The sequence below is a fragment of the Drosophila teissieri genome, unplaced genomic scaffold, assembly GCF_016746235.2.
Source record: "Drosophila teissieri strain GT53w unplaced genomic scaffold, Prin_Dtei_1.1 Segkk118_quiver_pilon_scaf, whole genome shotgun sequence".
Taxonomy (NCBI): Eukaryota; Metazoa; Arthropoda; class Insecta; order Diptera; family Drosophilidae; genus Drosophila; species Drosophila teissieri.
Genome location: NW_025224987.1, coordinates 326,183 through 346,102, shown reverse-complemented (window position 1 = coordinate 346,102; position 19,920 = coordinate 326,183). Strand labels below are relative to the sequence as shown.

Genomic DNA, 19,920 nt, shown 5'->3' with positions numbered 1-19,920 from the left:
AAAATACCTTTGGCCACAAGAGAGAAGGATGTCACTGAAGTGTCTCCCTTCAATTTTATTTCTTGGTGGACAGTATATCGCGCTAAATTCCATATCTCCCAGCCCGGTGGAGACCTTAACTGAAGACATCTGAATACTTTTCTTTTCAATAATTCTTTGCGGGGAATGACGAAGGGAGCTCCTCACCAGTATTGCTGCTCCTCCCATTCCGTGATTGTGGCTTGCAGGTTTATATGCGGGATAAAAGCTGTATCCATGTATCTTAACTGTGTTCCCTCTGTTGAGTCTGATCTCGTTTAGGAGAATAATGTCAACGCAGTTGTTGTGTGCGAAGAGCTCAACTTCTTTAGCTTTACCTGAAATGCCATTTACGTTCCAGATAAGAATCTTCAGAGAGTTCATTGCGATGGTAAAGCGTTACTATGGAGTTGGAGAGCCGATGTATCTCCAGTCCTTTGCTTCAGAATATTGGCCATTTTGTAAACCATTTTTTCCAGCCGTTCAAGTCGTTGACTATTCAGTTTGTTTTGTTGTTGTTGCTCCTGTTGCTGCTGCTGAAGCCACGACAGGAATTGCTGCTGTTGTTGCTGTTGGAGCTGTTGCTGCCAATTCATAAATTGTTCCTGCTGTTGTGCCAATATTGACTGAACGTCAATCGGGTGTAGCTGTTGTTGTTGTTGCATTTGTTGTTGCCATTCTTGGAACTGTTGTTGTTGCTGTTGTAACAATGCTTGAACGTCAAGTGAATTATTTTGCTGAATATTCAGCCGTTGTTGCTGCGATAACTGTTGCGTTTGTATGTTATATAAACGTCGCTGAGCTGGTCCATCCTTGGAGGGCGTTGTATTAGAATATTCTTTTGCTACTGTGGCGTAGGATTCTTCTGTATTTTCCCCAGGACCTATAGATGGTTGATGTTGTACCATATTTGGGAGTGGTTGTGTTAGTCGCTGATGTTCTGTTGATTGGTTGGTACTCCTACGGCGATTAAGCTGCACGAAAGGAATTTGTTGCTGATCTCTATGATTGAACCCATGATTATTTCTGTTTAGATGATTCGCCTTCTTTACAGGCCCCATAGATCTGCGGAGAAGCTCCTGGTACTTATGGCATCCTTTATAACTAGCTATGTGATCGTGAGAACAGTGATAGCATGTGGGTAGAGCATCTACAGGACGTATGCATTGTGTGGTTTGGTGATTTTCACCACACCTGGCACAATTTGGATGTCTGCGGCAGTATTTAGCTGTATGGCCATACTCCTGGCAACGTCGACATTGTGCAATTTCACTGGACTTTCGCATCCTACCTATCCGTATTTTCTGTCGGCAAAGGGGTTTTACGTGGTAAATTAATATTAGGGCAGGGCTTTATGTTAATAAAAAAAAATATTTACTTTTTCATCTTTATTAATCCTTGAACTAGGGTTGTGAATGTGGAGTACTTCATAGCCTAAACATTTCAGATCGGCAGTTATATCTTTGTTTTGTGTGCTGTGATGTAAGTCCTTTACTACAATTCTGTGTGCTTTTTCTGTCAGCATTTGGTAAGTGTGAAACTGCATACCAATCTCATCCATATGGCTAACAATTTTTCTGTAAGTGTCACTGTCTTTGGGAAATATTCTAACTGTTTCCCCTTGGTTAGCTTTGACTACAACGTTATCTAGATTTGCCTTTTCTTTTATAAGCTCAAAAAGATCATTTAAGTTGCTAACATTAACAACAATTTGCGGTGGTTTTTTAGAATCTTCAAGTTGATTGATGGCGTTAGATGTTTCCTGAGATTTACTGCCAGTATTGATTTCTGCAGATTGAAGTTCGTCCATGTGGGCACTAACATCATCAGCACCCTCAAGCAGCATGTCTTCTCCGTTTTCTTCATTAGTAAAGATGTCGAGAATAGCAAACCTGTTACTAGAGCTTGCCTTCTGGTTAATTGTGGGGTCCAAGTGCAGATCCTGGGTACTGCTCACTATTTTCGGGTTAAAGATGGGGGACGGTGGCTTTGTATTTATCCTCTTGCCTGCTTTCCGATTTTGATCATCCAGTAGTCTTCTGGCTGCATCGCTTAGGTTTTTTGTTGCAATGTCGGGGCTGGTCAATTGGGAACTTTCTTGGTTTATTACACTTGAATCAGAACAGATGCTGCTAATTGTGGCATTTGCCATTGTGTATATGGTGCTACTACTGGCACTAGTAAATGTCACCGTTGTTGTGGTGAGACTACTTTTTTTGAGACTTGTTGCATGTAATGCGTTGGATTTCAGATCGGCACTCATCTCTAATCTTACTAGGTAATTTTCCAGCTATTGAGAACATTTTTTCATGATCAATCTGCTTCTTTAAAAGCTGAGAGTCATTGAAACTGTTTTCATTCATTGTTTTTATATTAAGTCTTAATATTCAGCAATAAATTTGCAGACCAAATGCAGGCCCAAATGGCCACAAACAGAGCAACAGGTCGGTTTTACTGATAAGCAAAGTTTTTATTGCACCTCTTATGCAGTTCTGCGCGGGGTGAGGTAGATGACTTGCCCAAAGGGCAGAAGCACCGCTTGACTGCACTTCACCTGATGCACTTTGTTTTTGTCAAACTGCCGACACCGCCCAGAGCAGCGCCCAAATAAATGATTTGTGCTATCTTGAGCACAAAAGGGAATGCACCGATAAGCAAAATAGACAATCACTTTTGCATGCGCGCAACACAACCGATCTCTTTGAATGCGGATTTGCGACTTCCAATAACTAAAGTGTCTTCAAAACTATTTGTTTCTATCACTAATATGTTCGTATTTCTGCTTAATGCATCGACATGCTGCATATGCTTCCCTGCTTTATGAACTAACTCAAAATCATACTCTTATAGTTTTAATGCCCATTTTGCAATCCGGGGTCTTAATTCCTCTCTATTTAACGTTTACGTTAATGCGTTGCAGTACGTAACAATTACTAATGTTTCCAGTTCGAAACTATGATATTTGGCTTCATCCTTCGTCGTGGCTTTCGAGTAATAAAATATAGGGTGCCGCCATTTCTTATCGTCTTTCTTCTTCTGATATATGCACACAATCCCAAAAAGCTTCTGACACCATGTACCTTATCTGGTACTGGAAAATCCCTAATTGCTTATATTTCCTTGTCATTAACCTGTATTCCCTTACTTGTTATTAAAAATCCAAAATATTGTACACTCGTTTGCAGAAGCTCACATTTGTCCATTCTTAGCAATCGTTAATCTGTCAAAAACTTCTCTAAGTACTTGCATATGTTCCTTTATTCCTTTGCTAGCTATCATTATATCATCCATATATATAATACCTTTATCCTGCCTTATCATATCCACGAAAATTCTATTAATAAATCTCTAAAAAACCGCCGGTGCATTTTTCAACCGCATCGGCATCCTTAAATATTCGAACTGTCCTAAGGGTGTCATAAACGATACACTTCGTGTATCTTAATATACACTTAATGTACACTTAATTGATTTCTTATCAACAAAAACATGAAAGTAGCCATGTTAAAGATCTAACTTCGTAAATATCGTTTTATTTACTAACTTATCCAACAAATCATCAATCAACGGCCGAGGATATATTTCTTTAACCATTGTTTTATTAAGTTTTCTGTAGTCAACACATAACCTTAGATCTCCTGTTTTCTTTTTTACTAACACTATTGGAGATGCATACTCTGATTCACTCGGTTTAATGATTCCGTTTTATAAATACTCATCTAAAGTAATCTGGAACTTCTCTTTTTCGATACATGCTAATCTTCTCAGCGGACAACTAAACGTCCTCTAATCGTAGTTGTATCTTACACCAAATCTCCGGTTCTTTTGGTCTTACTTTATTAACATAATTTTTTACCAACTCAGTGAATTGACATCTCACATTATAATCTATCTGGTCACCTATTTTGTAATCAATTGAGTCATCTATTACATTAATTTCAAACAATTCCCTTTCCACTGTGCTTATTTTAAAATTTGCAGAATTCCTAATCTTTTTCTAATCTTGTCACTAATCATTTGATTTTCACTACTACCCTGACTAACACAATTGCTAACTGTTTTATTATTATTGTACATATTTGCTACAAAGTGCCCCATCTCACCACAGGCACCACAGGCATCTCAACTTATTCGCGCTTTGGCTTCTTGCACTCCTTGGCCCAGTTTACCTTCGAGTTGCAACTCAAACAGCGCAAGAGTGTGCTGCTATTATTTTTTACCATCGCCGCCTTTTTATCAAGCGTATACTTTCGGTAGCTTCACTTCCGCAAATGCCCGCTTTATGTGCCGAACATCTGCAAAGCATTGAATACGAGCTTGGTTACGTAGCATTTGATTTGGAATGCCTCCAATGAGGAGCCCCAACAATTCTTCCCCGTCTATATTTATGCCATGTGCAAGCATTACCTTATCGTCTATTTTCGATCCTCAAATTTTCGCCTTGCTTCTAATTTTGACTTCTTCTCACCGAACATCGATATCAGCTCAGCCACCAACTGCTCCGTTGGTAGCAATACATGCTCCGGATCTGCATGCAACCACATGCATGCTTTGCCTTTTATCTTGCTGACAATCAACATCTTCATAAACGGTTCATTTACTCCATAAGTGCTGGCTATATTCTTAACTTGTGTGATCCATTTGCGTGCACATGTATCTCCCGAAAATTCGTTTAATACATCGGTTGCCATGCGCAATATTAATCCAAATTTTGCTCAGCTTGTACCGCTGTATTTCGTTTTCCTTCGCCGCATTCTTTGTTGCCAGCTTTGGCAACTTCGTTTTTATTTTAATTTGGTCTTGATCTGATATGGTAGGGGTATAATATATATCCTCCCATTAAGTAAATCGCAAACGCACAACTCACTTTCTCGCTTTAATTTTTATTCACACTTGACGTTAGTAGCGTATGCCTTTGACTGACTCTCTCTCCGTTTGTGATCTGCATCTTCGCATGTTGCTAGCGAGCCGATGTTGCGAAACAAACTAATATACAATGTTGATATAGCAAACTTATATATAATGTGTATGCATACTATTTACATACCCTAGTCTACTACACGAGGAAGCTGCTTATGCGAGGAGACACCGAAGTGGAGGCCCGCCGGAAAGAACATCTTTTTTAAAAAACTTCCGAAGGAACGGGGAGATGTGGGGAGTCTTAAAACTCCCCACAAATCCTGGTGCAGGAGATCGACCTAGCAACAGCGAAGTCGGCTGGAATGTGAGAGGAGTCAAGAGCGGTAAGGTCAAACGGTAAATAATGGACCATAAACGGTTCATTTACTCCATAAGTGCTGGCTATATTCTTAACTTGTGTGATCCATTTGCGTGCACATGTATCTCCCGAAAATTCGTTTAATACATCGGTTGCCATGCGCAATATTAATCCAAATTTTGCTCAGCTTGTACCACTGTATTTCGTTTTCCTTCGCCGCATTCTTTGTTGCCAGCTTTGGCAACTTCGTTTTTATTTTAATTTGGTCTTGATCTGATATGGTAGGGGTATAATATATATCCTCCCATTAAGTAAATCGCAAACGCACAACTCACTTTCTCGCTTTAATTTTTATTCACACTTGACGTTAGTAGCGTATGCCTTTGACTGACTCTCTCTCCGTTTGCGATCTGCATCTTCGCATGTTGCTAGCGAGCCGATGTTGCGAAACAAACTAATATACAATGTTGATATAGCAAACTTATATATAATGTGTATGCATACTATTTACATACCCTAGTCTACTACACGAGGAAGCTGCTTATGCGAGGAGACACCGAAGTGGAGGCCCGCCGGAAAGAACATCTTTTTTAAAAAACTTCCGAAGGAACGGGGAGATGTGGGGAGTCTTAAAACTCCCCACAAATCCTGGTGCAGGAGATCGACCTAGCAACAGCGAAGTCGGCTGGAATGTGAGAGGAGTCAAGAGCGGTAAGGTCAAACGGTAAATAATGGACCTTGAACCCCGGCAAAGCGGAGAGACCGTGAACTAACGGTAGCGCGCCGGACCTTGGACTCGAGTCAGCCAAGGGCACAGAGTTCGAACGGTAAAGGTGTGGACTAGCACGGTCCGTGCGCAAAATGGGAAATAGCGGGATCCCCGCGGCCTATAAAGGGACGGCGCGGAGATCCATACGGTCAGTCAGTGAAAGTGCGCGGAGGTCGACAGTGAATGTGATACCCGGAACGAGTGAGCGACAAGGGAGTATCGAAGCGGGCATCCAAGAAGGACCTCTACCAGCAAAGGACAAGCGATCACAAGGACCTGGCGTGGTCAGAAAGGGACGGTGGAGTCATTGGTCGGCAAAGGTGGTTCGGGGAAAAGCGCCGATGCGCATCCGAAGGCGAGGACCGCAGGAGTCCCTATTGTCGAAGTGGTATTGAATAAATTCTATTCTAATCAGAAAATTAGTCTTCTTTTTGGTTGGGCAATCACACAAATCACAAATTTGGTGGGACGAACAAACAAACTCTCTGAGCTAGCCGTTGCAATCCATAATAATAATACCATGGAAGAGGTGGAATCCTGTGCGGCTACAATCCACAGCGAACTAACCCATGCTGTCGAAAGCACGGAAAAGCCTTTAAATTGCTTCCAAAATCAAATAATATTAGAATATAATCCCATCGGAAACGGACCTTTATATTGTTTGGAAATAAAATCCAGCATTTAATCGGCACCTCCGACAGAGAAGAGTTGCTTAAATAGCTTGCAGACATAATCATTCCAAAGGGCGTAAATGACTTTCACTGTGACTTACACACGCTAGCCATGATACAGAATGAAATAGTCCGAAGTTCCCAAATGCAAAATTCTGCCACTGCAAAAATCAGGACACAGACATACATGCAGCCAAGGAAAGAAGGCGGATTCTTACGGCCGAGCATAATAGGGCTTCCAGGTTCGCACAAGAAAACATTAAACCGGTACTCTCCGACTTCCCCAAAATTGCAAAACTGGCTAACGAAATAGTTTCAAATTGCAGCACATGCTCGGACTGACATCCTAAAAAAAGTTCTCAAAATTCGCCATGATACAGTACGTACCTTCAAGAACTATACAGGATTTAAAACCGGACCTTCTGAATGTCTGCTCAGACAACCTAAAATGATGTAACTAGCCTATTAATCCAATCACATTGTCCCCTTGTGTTGTGTAGTTATTAGCTTAGACCCTAAGACAGAAAATATACCTTAGATTAAGCTAATTTTTCTCGGAGTTGGGAAACCAAGTCATGAACTGAAATATAGTATAAATCCACTCCACAGGTTTAAATTCATCCTCCTTATCCTCACTTCGACGATAGTATCAAAACACATTACCGCTACCTTCCAAGCGAAATACATTCCCATTGTAGATGGTTTTTTCTTGGTATGGGAAGATTCTGTGTTCGTTACGCATTCAGCAAACCTTCCCGAGTATAGGCGTATAGGCGTAATCGACGAGACTGACAATATGGACAGCACACCGCAGTCACATATAAAACAAGAGAGAACGCTATAGTCGAGTTCCCCAACTATCTGATACCCGTTACTTAGCATTGGTTTTTGGCAGCTTATGGGCGTTAGAGTGGGCGTAGCAAAATGTTTTTCGAAAGAAATGTACAAGACTAACAAAAATGTAAATAAATATAAACACATTTTTCAAATGTGTGGGCGTGGTAGATTTGGTCGGTTTGTAGGCGGTGGGTAGGCGTGGCAAAATTTTTTTTGGCAAACTAATAGAAATTTACATGATAAATAAATAAATGATAAAATATCAAAACCCCTTTCAAAAGGGTGAGCGTGGCAGTTCAGGGTGGTTTATGGGCGTTAGAGTGAGCGTGCCAAAAAGTTGTTCTGCAGAGTGGTAGAAATTTACAATGATAATAACAAAATGAAAAACTATTTCAAAAGTGTGGGCGTTGCAGTTTTTGGCGGTCAGTCGGCGTTGGAGTGGCAAAAAGTTTTTCTGCAAATCGATAGAAATTTTCAAAACTTATAGAAAAATTAAAAAATATCAAAGCATTTTCTGAATTTCAATTTTTAAGGTCCTGAGATCTCGACGTTCATTCGGACAGACAGACTGGCATGGCCAGATCGACTCGGCTATTGAGCCTGATCAACAATATATATACCTTATATGGTCGGAAACGCTTCCTTCTGCCTGTTACATACTTACATACGATCTAGTCTATACCACTGTGGTAACTATAAGTTGTCTCAAATGTGCGCGCAGTGGCCCGATTATCAAATCGCCCAATCAATATGCGTATTGCTATTGGTTTTGGACTATCCAAATCTAGCAATGAACAAAAACCTTTTACATCTACTAAAAAATCTAAAATATGTTTACAGCACCCAGAGATGGTGTGGAGCCACAAAATGAAATCTCCTAACACTAAACAATTTTGACCGAGTCTGGCTGGAAGGACTAATGTACAAGATAACAAAATTGCTTCCGCAGAATACCCACAAAGTGTTCCAATCTTATCTCTTCAAAAGAGTGTTCTCAATCAGGTGTAACAGTTCGACTTCACACGACCGCGTCATCAATGCTGGAGTTCCCCAAGGAAGTGTGCTGGGCCCCGTTCTCTACAATTTATATACAGCAGACATGCGTACAAACTATCAACTCACAACCTCTAAGTTTGCTGACGATACCGCAGTACTCAGCCGATCCAAATGCCCATCAAAGGCAACAGAAAAACTTGACTGTCATCTTAAAACAGTGGAAAGATGGTTTGCGGACTGGTGCATTAAGATAAACGAGACCAAAAGCAGACATGTAACATTCACACTGAATAGACAAACCTGCCCACCATGTTTAGGGTACATACACTCATCTCACAATCAGACGTAGTAACATATCTCGGGGATCACCTAGATAGACGCCTCACCTGGCGGCGACATATAGAATCTAAAAGGACTCATATGAAGCTTAAAGCAGGCAATCTCCACTGGCTTATTAATTGCAACTCTCCGCTTAGTCTGGAATACAAAGTAACTCTCTACAATACCGTGCTGAAACTCATTTGGACATACGGCTGTGAATTATGGGGAAACGCGTCCAAAACCTACATTGAAATTATACAGCGAGCTCAGTCAGCGATTCTGCGAACTATCACTGGGGCACCATGGTACCTACGCAGCGAAAGCATCCATAGAGACCTCAACATAAACCTCGTCAACGAGGAAATCCAGATGAGAAAGAGTAAACATCAAGCAAAGCTCGCCGCACACGAAAATCCTCTCGCGAAGTCTCTCACGCGTGTATGTAGTCACAGCAGACTAAAGCGCAAAGATTCTCCAGCCCAGCAAAGAAATCCTAGGGCCGTCTCTAACTAATACAACTATTTAATATTGTACTTAAACTAATTTATATAATAAGATTTGAATAATTATTGTTAGTCTCATAATAAGAGAAGATCCAATAAATAACGTTCAAAAAAAAAAAAAATTTTCATCTATTTTTACCTTTTTTGTTAAAAATAATCATTCAATTTTACTTCATTTAATATTTTTGAAGAATAGTTTATCATTATTCATTCATTTAAAATCATTACAAAGTCAGGGATTGATAAACATGCAGCCAATACAGGAAAAAAATGTATGAACCCAAAAAAGGTTCAACTTTGAACACTTCTAAATTACTGAATTGATTTATTTTTTGTATTCAACCCTTTTGAACTATTACCTGTCGAATGCAATGCACGCAACGATCCGTTGTCATCAAAAATTGGAATTTAATTCAGCATCTGCGCCTCTGTGCGTCATCAGACATCATTTGCCCGAATGCCATGAGTGCAATTGCAAACGGTTGGTCGCACGGACTCCACAGATACGTTCCAAATATAGCACTGTATAGATCGTGCGACGGGGCCTGAAAAATCCAGCGATCACATACGGGCCGCAATCGTCCAAGATCTTTAACGAAGTTTATTCTACAAATCAGGGCTTAAACTTCTAAATGCGGAACCAGCCTAATTTACAGGGAGCGGGAACATGGAATGAAGAGTGGATCCTCCGATTCCGAAAGCAACTTTGCCTGTAGGAGCACACAGTAAAATTTTAACAGAAGTTGGGTCGCATCCTACTCTACCATTATAGTCCTTGGACAGGTACTGAAATAAGGTTGCTTTTAGAGTCTACTTATACCGACACCTGCTCCGCCTCCTACGAACTTATAAAAGGTTAGATTTGTCCTTGCATTTTGCAAGACATGCGTACTCCAAATTTTTACTCCAAATTTATAGATTTAACTCAAACTTAACTAAAGATAATTTCGTGCAACAACAAGCTTTAACCGGGATAGAGATTCACACTCACAAATAAATAAATGCTACAAGAAAAATAGTTTTATCTTTGGCGGAACCTTTCTCTCACCTCCTCTGATGTTCTGGAGGCTCGTTCTTGCCCACCCTACCAGTGGTCGCTCATACCCTCAGCGCGTAATAACCTGAGCGACCCCTTTTTGGAAGTGCTACCCTACATTACGAGACAAAGCTAGCTGCGGCCACTTTCAAACTCCTTTAAAACATTATAAAATTTTATTCAATTCTAAAAGGAAATAAATCTCTTAAACTAAGCAATGGACACATAACATAAATATAAATGGTATACAATAAAACTTGCGATTAAAATCGAGAATAAAATATATAATATTCACAAATATTCATAAATTATGGAATTTTTCGAACCATTTATTTACTGGATAAAATGGAATGGGACGGTAACTCAAAGTATGATTAAGGTTCATTGGTAAATTTTCAGAATTTTCTAGAGGAACATTGCCGCTGAAAGGGCATTTCATTATGCAAAAATTATAGTCAATGCAAAACATAAGAGCTTTTAGCTCGAACCAGATGATCTTTTTTATGCTCTCTTCTCATTCTTTCTCCTGCTAAATCCTCATTGGATTTGCCGCCCAACACTTTTTGTTTTTCGTATTTTTATCTTAATCTAACTTTAATGATAAAGATTTTGTTATTCTATTTTTTTCTCCGGAATGTTGGGACTCGCATCTGGACGACTTTTCTGGGCCTTTCTCTGGGGCCCATTCCCGGTTGGGAGAAAGGGCGGGCGGTTCTCGGCGTCGACAACAAATGGGCGGGTGGAGGAACTCGAAACTAAAACGCTCGGCTCAGCCGCAAACTATGTGCTCTCGCTCCCAAGCATAAAAGCTCTATTTCTAGCCGGGGTGATGTTTGGAGCTCGCTCCCGATTTACTGGCTCATGCCGGAGCGCCTACTGCTATGTGGAGCGGATGCTCGATAGCTGCTGCAAAGAACCTTGTCTCTCTCTGGCAAATTTTGATTTATTTATGGGGTTGCGAGGCTACTGCTTGATGTCCTTAGCATGGAACCTGCCAACGTAACGCCCCTGCAAATCCTCAAGGTCGTAATAAACTTGACCAATTTTCTTTTTCACGAAGGATGGACCCAATTTCGCATTGTAACCAGCTGCGAAATTGCTCTGCTTGAAATTTCTGCGATAGACTTCCTGGCCTTCACTGAAAGATACCTCCCTTGAGCGCAAATTGTACCTTTTCTCGTTATTCTCGAACTGATTCTTCATAACTTTTAACGCCCTGCTACGAACAATTTCCAACGAATCTTCCTTTGAAAACGCCAACGACCTGTCTTCAAGCACATTAAGAGCTCTCAGCAATTTATATGTGGCACCAGATGAAATGAAGTGTCCAATTGTCATGTAATAGGGTGATGTTCCTAAGCTAGAGTTAACCGCCGATCTAAGGGCACAGCAAATGCTGCTGAGCTGCTCATCCCAATCCTTTTGGTCGCTACGCATATACGATCGTATGGCAGCAATAACGGTACGATTTACCTGCTCGGATGCATTCGCTTGGGGCAAGTAAACGGCAGTAAGAGTGTGGGCAATCTTATGCAAGGTTATTCCAGTGATTCTGTTTTTTCCCCCACCAGTGGTAAGAAACACAGAATAAAAGACCACGCCTTAAAGTACTAGGACTATAAGGTGAAACATTGTGTTCTTGCTTTTCCTTGGCTGATCAATCAGCTGTGAGTCGAGGCACAGCTAGGTCAACTGGGCGACCAATCAAAAAATCCTCCAACGGATCACGCCAAAGAATACAAGCAGAAAGCACAAGTCACAGTGATTGTTTTCCCAAGATGTTGTCGGAAAGATCTGTGAAATTGATGCAAGACCAAGGAGTGCTGCAGAACAAAATACTGCAAGCCATCAAGGACAAAGCATCTATACCAGCAATAGAAGCATTGGTAGACCAATTTACTGCTAACAACAATGCGCTGGTAAAATTGGGAGTTGGCGATCATCAATATTTTAATGAAAAAATATTTATTAAAACTATGGATGCTGTCAAGGCCTACAAAGAGTCGCAATTAAAGGTAGAAACACTTGAAGAGATAAATATACCAAGTGGATCAAAATTATCTGATTCCGCATCAGCTCGGAGCTCCAGTCCAGTTGATAATCTGGTTCAACTGGTGGACAGAAGAGCGGACAGGGTGAGGCAACAGATAGGCCTAATATACGAAACCCTGGATAGTTCAAGTGAGATTGAACTAGTCAAGCAGCTGGCAATAATGAAAAGTCATTGGTCCAACGTGACAAACACACTGAAACTGCTTGAAAACAAGTATGACAGAACTGCCTTTGATCAAGATGAGGCAGACATTCTGCAATCTGATGTTGCCGCACTAGAGATGGTACTTCAGAGGAAGTTGGAACAGTTCAAAAGTTCCAACTACGCCGTGCCAGAACTCCCAAAAGTGGACCTTCCAACGTTCAATGGAAATGCGAAGGAATGGCCAACATTTTACGAGCTGTTCTCTGAACTAATAGACAGCAGAAAGGATCTCAGCAACACAAGGAAGCTGGGATATTTAAGAGCCTGCTTAAAAGGAGAAGCTCAAATGGTGGTTAGCCATTTGATAACGAGATCAGCGGCTAGCTATGCAGCAGCGTGGGAGCTTATCTGCAAACGCTATGAGAATAGCAGAAAAATATTCTCCCAACACTTCAACAAATTAATGGAACTGGAGTGCTTGCTGCCCCATGATGAGAAAAATTTAGGGAAGTTTTTGGATACTGCGACCGAGAGCATATTCATCATAAAGCAAAAAGGAAAAATAGGAAGCTCTGCTGACGTAATTTTAGCAGAAATTCTGCTGCGGAAATTTTCGCCAGAAGCCTTGCAGCTGTATGAACAGCATGTAAAAAAGGCAAGAGCTATACAGTCCTTACAAGATGTACTGGAGTTTATTGAGCAACAATACAACTCAGTAAATGCCATTACCAAAAATACCGCTCAGCTTGCTACAAGAAAAGTGCAAGTTAGATCGTGTACCTTTTGCTCTTAGGATGGCCACTATATGATAATGTGTCTCAAATTCAGAGCACAATCAATCTAAAAAAGAAAAGAATTCGTTCAAAAGAACAGCATGTGCTTTAGATGCTTTGGAAAGCATAATGCTATCGACTGCAGAAAGGAAATTACATGCAATCAATGCTCCAAAGGACAAAACAGCCTTCTTCATGAAGACACAAAACGCAGTATCAACAGCAATGGCCTTAAGCAAGGCCAAGACACACTATTGGCAACAGCTGTTGTTTTAGTGAAAAACAAAGCTGGAGGTTACAACGAGTTGAGGGCGCTTATTGACGGTGGATCCCAGAAGACGCTGATTTCAGAGGAAGCAGCACAAATATTAAGGATTCCCAGATTAAGGAGTACTATAGAGGTCGAAGGTATCTCCCAGACTACTCAATTATCAAAAAATAGTGTCCACCTGACGATCAAACCAAAAATTCCAAGCAGCTTCAAAGCATCAACGGAAGCATTAGTTTTACCAAAACTCCATAGAGCCCTTCCCAGCAAAAAGTTTGATATTGATATCAACAAAGAGTGGAAGGGCTACAGGCTAGCAGATCCACGATTCAACGAGCCAAGCAGAATTGACACGGTGATAGGTGTGGATCTATTTCCCCTGATTATGATGGAGAAAATAAAAACCGTGAATGGAATCTTGGGACAAAAAACCAAATTTGGATGGATTGTGTCCGGAAATATAACTCGAGCAGCAAAGCAAAAAATTATAAGTGCCACTACAATAATAAATCTAAAGGACCTGGATCGCTTTTGGGAATTGGAAGATGAAGCTGATGAGATGATTACAGACAATGCAGAATGCGAAAGAAAATTCCAAGAAACAACTGTCATCAACGAGGAAGGCAGATTTGTGGTTTCAATTCCATTCCACCAATAGGCAAAGCTGGGGGACTCTCGCAAACAGGCAATGGCAAGGCTTATGCAAATGGAAAATAAGTTTCAAGGAAACCCAAAGAACTGGGCTGCATACAACGAATTCATGAAAGAATACCTTAAGATGGGACATATGGAATCTGTAAAGACAACGGGTCAAGGTAAATACTATTTACCCCATCAAGCAATCATCAGGCCTGGAAGTTTAACTACGAAGCTACGAGTAGTTTTTGACGCATCCGCAAAGACGACAAATGGACTAAGCCTAAATGACGTTATTATAGCTGGTCCTAAGATTCAAAAGGATATATTCGATATTCTAATTAAATGGCGCAAGTGGCAATATGTTATGGTAGCTGACATTGAAAAAATGTATAGCAAAATAAAGGTTGCTGAGAAAGACCAAGAATACCAATATAACCTATGGAGAGATGATCCAAAATTGCCGATCAGTGAGTTTAAGTTAACAACCGTAACTTATGGCACCTCGGCAGCACCTTTCTTAACAGTCCGATGTCTACGAGAGTTGGCAGATAGCTTTTGCCAAGAGGATAGCGTCTTAGCAGAAACAATAAGAGACGACTTTTATATGGATGACCTCATAACTGGTGGAGACACAGTCAACGAGTGCTATGAACTTCAAAGGAAATTGAGACAAGTGATGGAGAAGGCCGGCATGCATCTGCGAAAATGGGTTGCAAATGACGAACGTATTTTAGCCGACATTCAGGACAACGGTGCTACGGAGAAAATCTGCATTGAGGAGAATGAATCGATCAAAACCTTAGGACTTCAATGGGATCCGAAGAAGGATACATTTACGTTTTCGGCAGAAAACCCAATGCTAACACGCATAACAAAGCGTTTAGTGTTATCACAGTTGTCCAGAATTTTCGACCCACTAGGATGGTTGGCACCTGTAACGATTCAAGGTAAATGTTTCATTCAGGAACTGTGGAAGTTACCGATGACTTGGGACGTTGAATTGGAATCCAACTTAGCAAACTGGTGGATGGAATAAGCTAAAGGTCTATCAGATTTAGAAGAAATTAGTATTTCACGCTGGACTGGATGCTCCAAAGGTATTATGGAGCTACATGGATTCTGCGATGCATCAGAGAAAGCATATGCAGCGGCTGTGTATACAAAAGTAGGCGGCAGAGTTACTTTGCTAGCAGCAAAAAGCAAAGTAAATCCTATAAAAAACAGAAAAACAATTCCAAAGTTGGAATTATGTGCTGCGCATTTGCTAGCAAAGTTATTAGCGAAAGTGCAGGCTATATGGAGCAACAAGATTACAACGCATGCATGGAGTGATTCGCAAATTACTATTGCTTGGATACAGAACAAGCGCAGCAAAGATAAGTTCGTGGGAACTAGAGTAGAAGATATCAATAAACTAATTCCCAATGTCAAATGGAATTACGTTAAATCGGAAGAAAATCCAGCAGACGTGGCTTCAAGAGGGATATCACCGCAAGCTCTTAAAATCTGTGAAATTTGGTGGAGAGGGCCGAATTGGCTATCTATAGATGCACAACACTGGCCCACTCAAAAGGAATCGGAAATGGTTGTGGTATCCACATTGATAAAATCCGAATATCTGCAAAACCATCTTCTATCAAAGTATTCATCGATCGACAAACTTCTTAGAATAATGGCGTATGTATTACGCTTCATAACAAAGCTGAGAGGAAAATCGCAAAAGCCGTCACATCTTACGGTGGAGGAATTATAGCTAGCGAAGATTGCTGTGGTAAAGATACAACAACAGCTAGATTTTGGACACGAAGTCAGACTAATCAAAAGCAAAAGACCATTCGACCCAAAGAGTAAGTTACAGGCGCTAAATCCGTTTTTGGATAGTGATGGCGTACTTCGAGTAGGTGGACGACTACAAAACGCAATGATACCGTATAATGTAAAACATCCAATTATACTGGATAAGTCACATTTGACTTGGTTAATTGTAAAGGATTCTCATAAAGAAACTCTGCATGGCGGAATTAACATTATGAGAACTTATATTCAGAGGGAGTTCTGGATATTTGGCATACAAAATTCCTTAAAGAAATATTTAAGGGAATGTATTGTATGCATACGATACAAGCAAGAGATGTCCAGTCAACTGATGGGAAATTTACCAGTTTATAGAGTAACGGCTGATTACTCGTATCAAAATACTGGAATCGACTACGCCGGACCGTTCCAGATTCGCTGCTCAAAGGGAAGAGGTCAAAAAACGTATAAAGGATACATTTGTGTATTTGTTTGTATAGCAACAAAAGCGATACATCTGGAAGCTGTTAGCGACCTTTCGTCAGACAAATTCCTGGAGGCTCTTCGACGGTTCTTTGCAAGACGAAGCAAGAGCGAGAACATATACTCAGATAATGGAAAAAACTTTGTAGGAGCTTCAAGAGTATTGGACAAAGAATATGTAGCTGCCATAAAAAACAATAATGAGTTAGCACCTACACTAGAAAAAGAAGGCATCAAGTGTCACTTTATTCCCCCGGGAAGCCCCCACATGGAAGGTTTATGGGAAGCCGGTGTAAAATCAGTGAAGCATCACCTTAAACGAGTTATTGGTGAAAACAGCTTTACATATGAAGAATTTGCATCGCTGCTATGTCAAATCGAAGCAGTGCTAAACTCGCACCCATTAGTCACTGTAAAGAGCGAAAACGATGGTGAGGACATATTAACGCCGGGTCATTTTCTGATGGGAAGACCTCTAATTGGAGCTCCTGAACATTTTGACGAAAGTAAGACAATCAGCTCTTTGGATAGATGGAAGCTTATTCAACGCATCAGAGGTGATTTTTGGAAGAAATGGAAAGAGGAGTATCTGGTGTCATTGCAACAGCGAACCAAATGGCGCCAGGTAAAGCCAAATCTGAAGGAGGGACAGCTGGTTCTTATAAAACATGAGAACACTCACCCTGCAAGATGGCCAATGGTAAGAATCATTAGTACGACTAAAGGACAAGATGATAAAGTCCGGGTAGTCACGGTTAAAACAAGCGATGGGGAAGTAAAAAGATCGCTAAATAAGATCTGTTCACTTCCTGTTAGCGAAGCAAAACCAGCTGGAGCTGCAACGCCATCTATAACGGAGTCGATTCAGCTAGGCAAGGACAATAAGTTTAGGCAGCGAGTTCCAAAAGGCAAAAGAAATGGCACTGGAAGCATAGCTACTGTGCTATGCTGTTTATTGATGTTGCAAGCTACAACTGCAACAAAAAATTCGGAAGAAATTCCCAAAGAACTTGGGGAAATTTACGACATCCACGCAAAAGCTGCAGTTATGGTGAACAAAATTGGTAAAATTGAAGTCGCTACATCTAGTTGGCAATTATTGTTTTATTATGACATGCAAGCCTATTTTGATGTCATAAAACAATCAGAGGACTTCCATGAAAAATACCGCCTGGTTTGCGAAAAAATGGGAGACTACTGCGATTTCTTCGGCACGACAATAAGGACAAAAATTGAAACATAAAAGAAAAAGACAAAATACTACGGCACCGTACCAACCGAAAGAAAAGGTTTATACTGTTCTTTGATATCGGAAATGCAAATAGAATACAGGAAAATATGCAAACGATCATAAAAAACGAAAAACATCTAATGGAATATGTTGGCAATCAGACCTCGGTCATCAATGCCACGGAAGAATTAGTAAGAGCAACTACGATAGAAGCAAACCGGAATTTGGGAAAACTGACCCAACAAGTCAATATTATTGCAGAAACCATGCTTCTAGCTTCAAAGCGAACGGTCGTGTTTTTTTTCTGCGCTCCGAATTTATTTTTGTTTTGCTAAATCCAGCGGTGGAATTTAACAAATTATTTAATAATTCAATTTCATAATCCGTACTAGTTAAAGTGCCGTTCGTTTCACGAGTGAATCACATTGTGATATGTGCATTATTTTAATAAATTAATTCAATCTGTTCTCTTTCTGTCTTTGCGTTTTGTTTACTCTCTTTTTCGTGCGTTGTCCGTAGTGCTGTTTGGTGTTGTTTTTGTACTTAACTGCACGGTGAGCGGGTGTCTCTCGCTCTCCCACACAAAATCTTAAAGTGCACACTGCGCTCTTGCGGTACATTTTCTGATTTTGTCTTTTGGTACAGTGGTCAAAACCCAATTAAACATGGAAACCAATGTTGTCTGCTTCCATAACAAATGCCGTCAGGTAATAAAGCCTGATCAGTCAAAAATGACCTGTTGGCTATGTGATAGAATGGTGCACACTAAGTGCGCTGGTTTTAACGGCCGAACAAGTGATGACCTAGCTAAAGGCCCTAATCTAAAATACTGTTGTGATACTTGCCTAGGAGTTGCGAATGAAATGCAACTCTTTATGCGCCAAACTAAAGGTGGCTTGAAAGGACTGATCAGCAGTTTTGGCGTGGCTAGAGATAGTTTTCGTCGAGCTGATGATCTTCTTTCTGCGCTTGATTCACAATTTAATAGCCTCAAACTATTAGAAGGATCTCCAAAGCGCAAGAAAGCCGCTGGTGGTAGGCTGCCTAAGGGGAATGCCCCGCAACCTTCGGCGAGTGATCAACAGGACTCCACAGCTGATCAGTTGACGATCGCAGCAAACCCTCAAATGTTGCTTAGATCGGCAGCTAAAAAAGATTCGGTGCAATCCGATCAATCGGTTGTGGAGGGAGTCCAGCCTGGGATTGCTACAGATTCCGCTATGTCCGCACTGGTTTCTCAACCGGTGATTCCACCCGTCCCGAATTGTTTACCACCACAAAGGAATATTGAGTCCGGACTACCGGCACAAGTTGGCACTTCAGAAATACAACCTGCATTGCCAAAACCCCTCTCGGTGGTTCCACTAAAGAAACAAATTTTTGTTTCTCGGCTTTCCCCTGATCAAACATCATCTGATGTACTGTCTTATATACAAGACAAAACAAAAGCCGACAACATTAAAGTGGAAAAATTTAACTTTTCTTATGCTAGGGACATCTCAGCTTTCAAGATAACTGTCCCAAATGAGCTATTCTCAACCATATGTTCTGGTGATTTTTGGCCGGAAAGTATGATTGTGAAAGAGTTTGAAGCTAAGATTAAAAATAGGATAAAAAGGCCCGTGGGAATTAAACTTCCCACAAGTGGCCAGATCACTGCCCCATTCTCCTCAACTACTTCTACTTCTTTATCTTCAAAAAACTAAAATCTAGTCTCACTATCTGTTATCAAAATGTAAGAGGCTTGAGTAGTAAGCTAACTAATTTGTATTCTAATAGTCTTTCCTTTGCATCCCATGTTATTGTGTTTACAGAGACTTGGTTAAAACCGAAGATACTTAACTCCGAAGTTCTCCCAGGTATGTACACAGTATACAGGCATGATCGTCCCTCCAGGCGGGGAGGTGGAGTCCTAATTGCTGTTGGGTCTACCCTCACGTCAGAGGAGGTACTTTTTGACGAGTTCCGTAACATAGAATTCTTATGCGTAAAGCTGTCATTTTCTGATAGCTATGTTTATATTACGTGCTCGTACATTCCGCCGTCTTCTGAATTTCCTGAATATATTAACCATTTGTCCGCTATCCAATCCGTTACAAACAGACTGTCCGATAGGGACCAACTAGTTGTCCTAGGCGACTTTAATATACCAGGCACTAAGTGGTC

At 40.8% G+C, this 19,920-nt stretch overlaps 3 protein-coding genes across 3 annotated transcripts; 2 read left to right on the top strand and 1 right to left on the bottom strand.

Moving 5' to 3' along the window:
- Positions 1–11,332: 11,332 nt before the first annotated feature.
- Positions 11,333–11,806, bottom strand: LOC122625500. Its single transcript, XM_043805594.1, has one exon. It carries the CDS (start codon positions 11,804–11,806, stop codon positions 11,333–11,335), a length of 474 nt encoding a protein of 157 aa, XP_043661529.1.
- A 539-nt stretch (positions 11,807–12,345) lies between these two features.
- LOC122625499 lies at positions 12,346–13,359 on the top strand. Its single transcript, XM_043805593.1, has one exon. The coding sequence runs from the start codon at positions 12,346–12,348 to the stop codon at positions 13,357–13,359; it is 1,014 nt and encodes a 337-aa protein (XP_043661528.1).
- An 81-nt stretch (positions 13,360–13,440) lies between these two features.
- On the top strand, positions 13,441–14,265 carry LOC122625498. Its single transcript, XM_043805592.1, has one exon. It carries the CDS (start codon positions 13,441–13,443, stop codon positions 14,263–14,265), a length of 825 nt encoding a protein of 274 aa, XP_043661527.1.
- Positions 14,266–19,920: the final 5,655 nt, after the last annotated feature.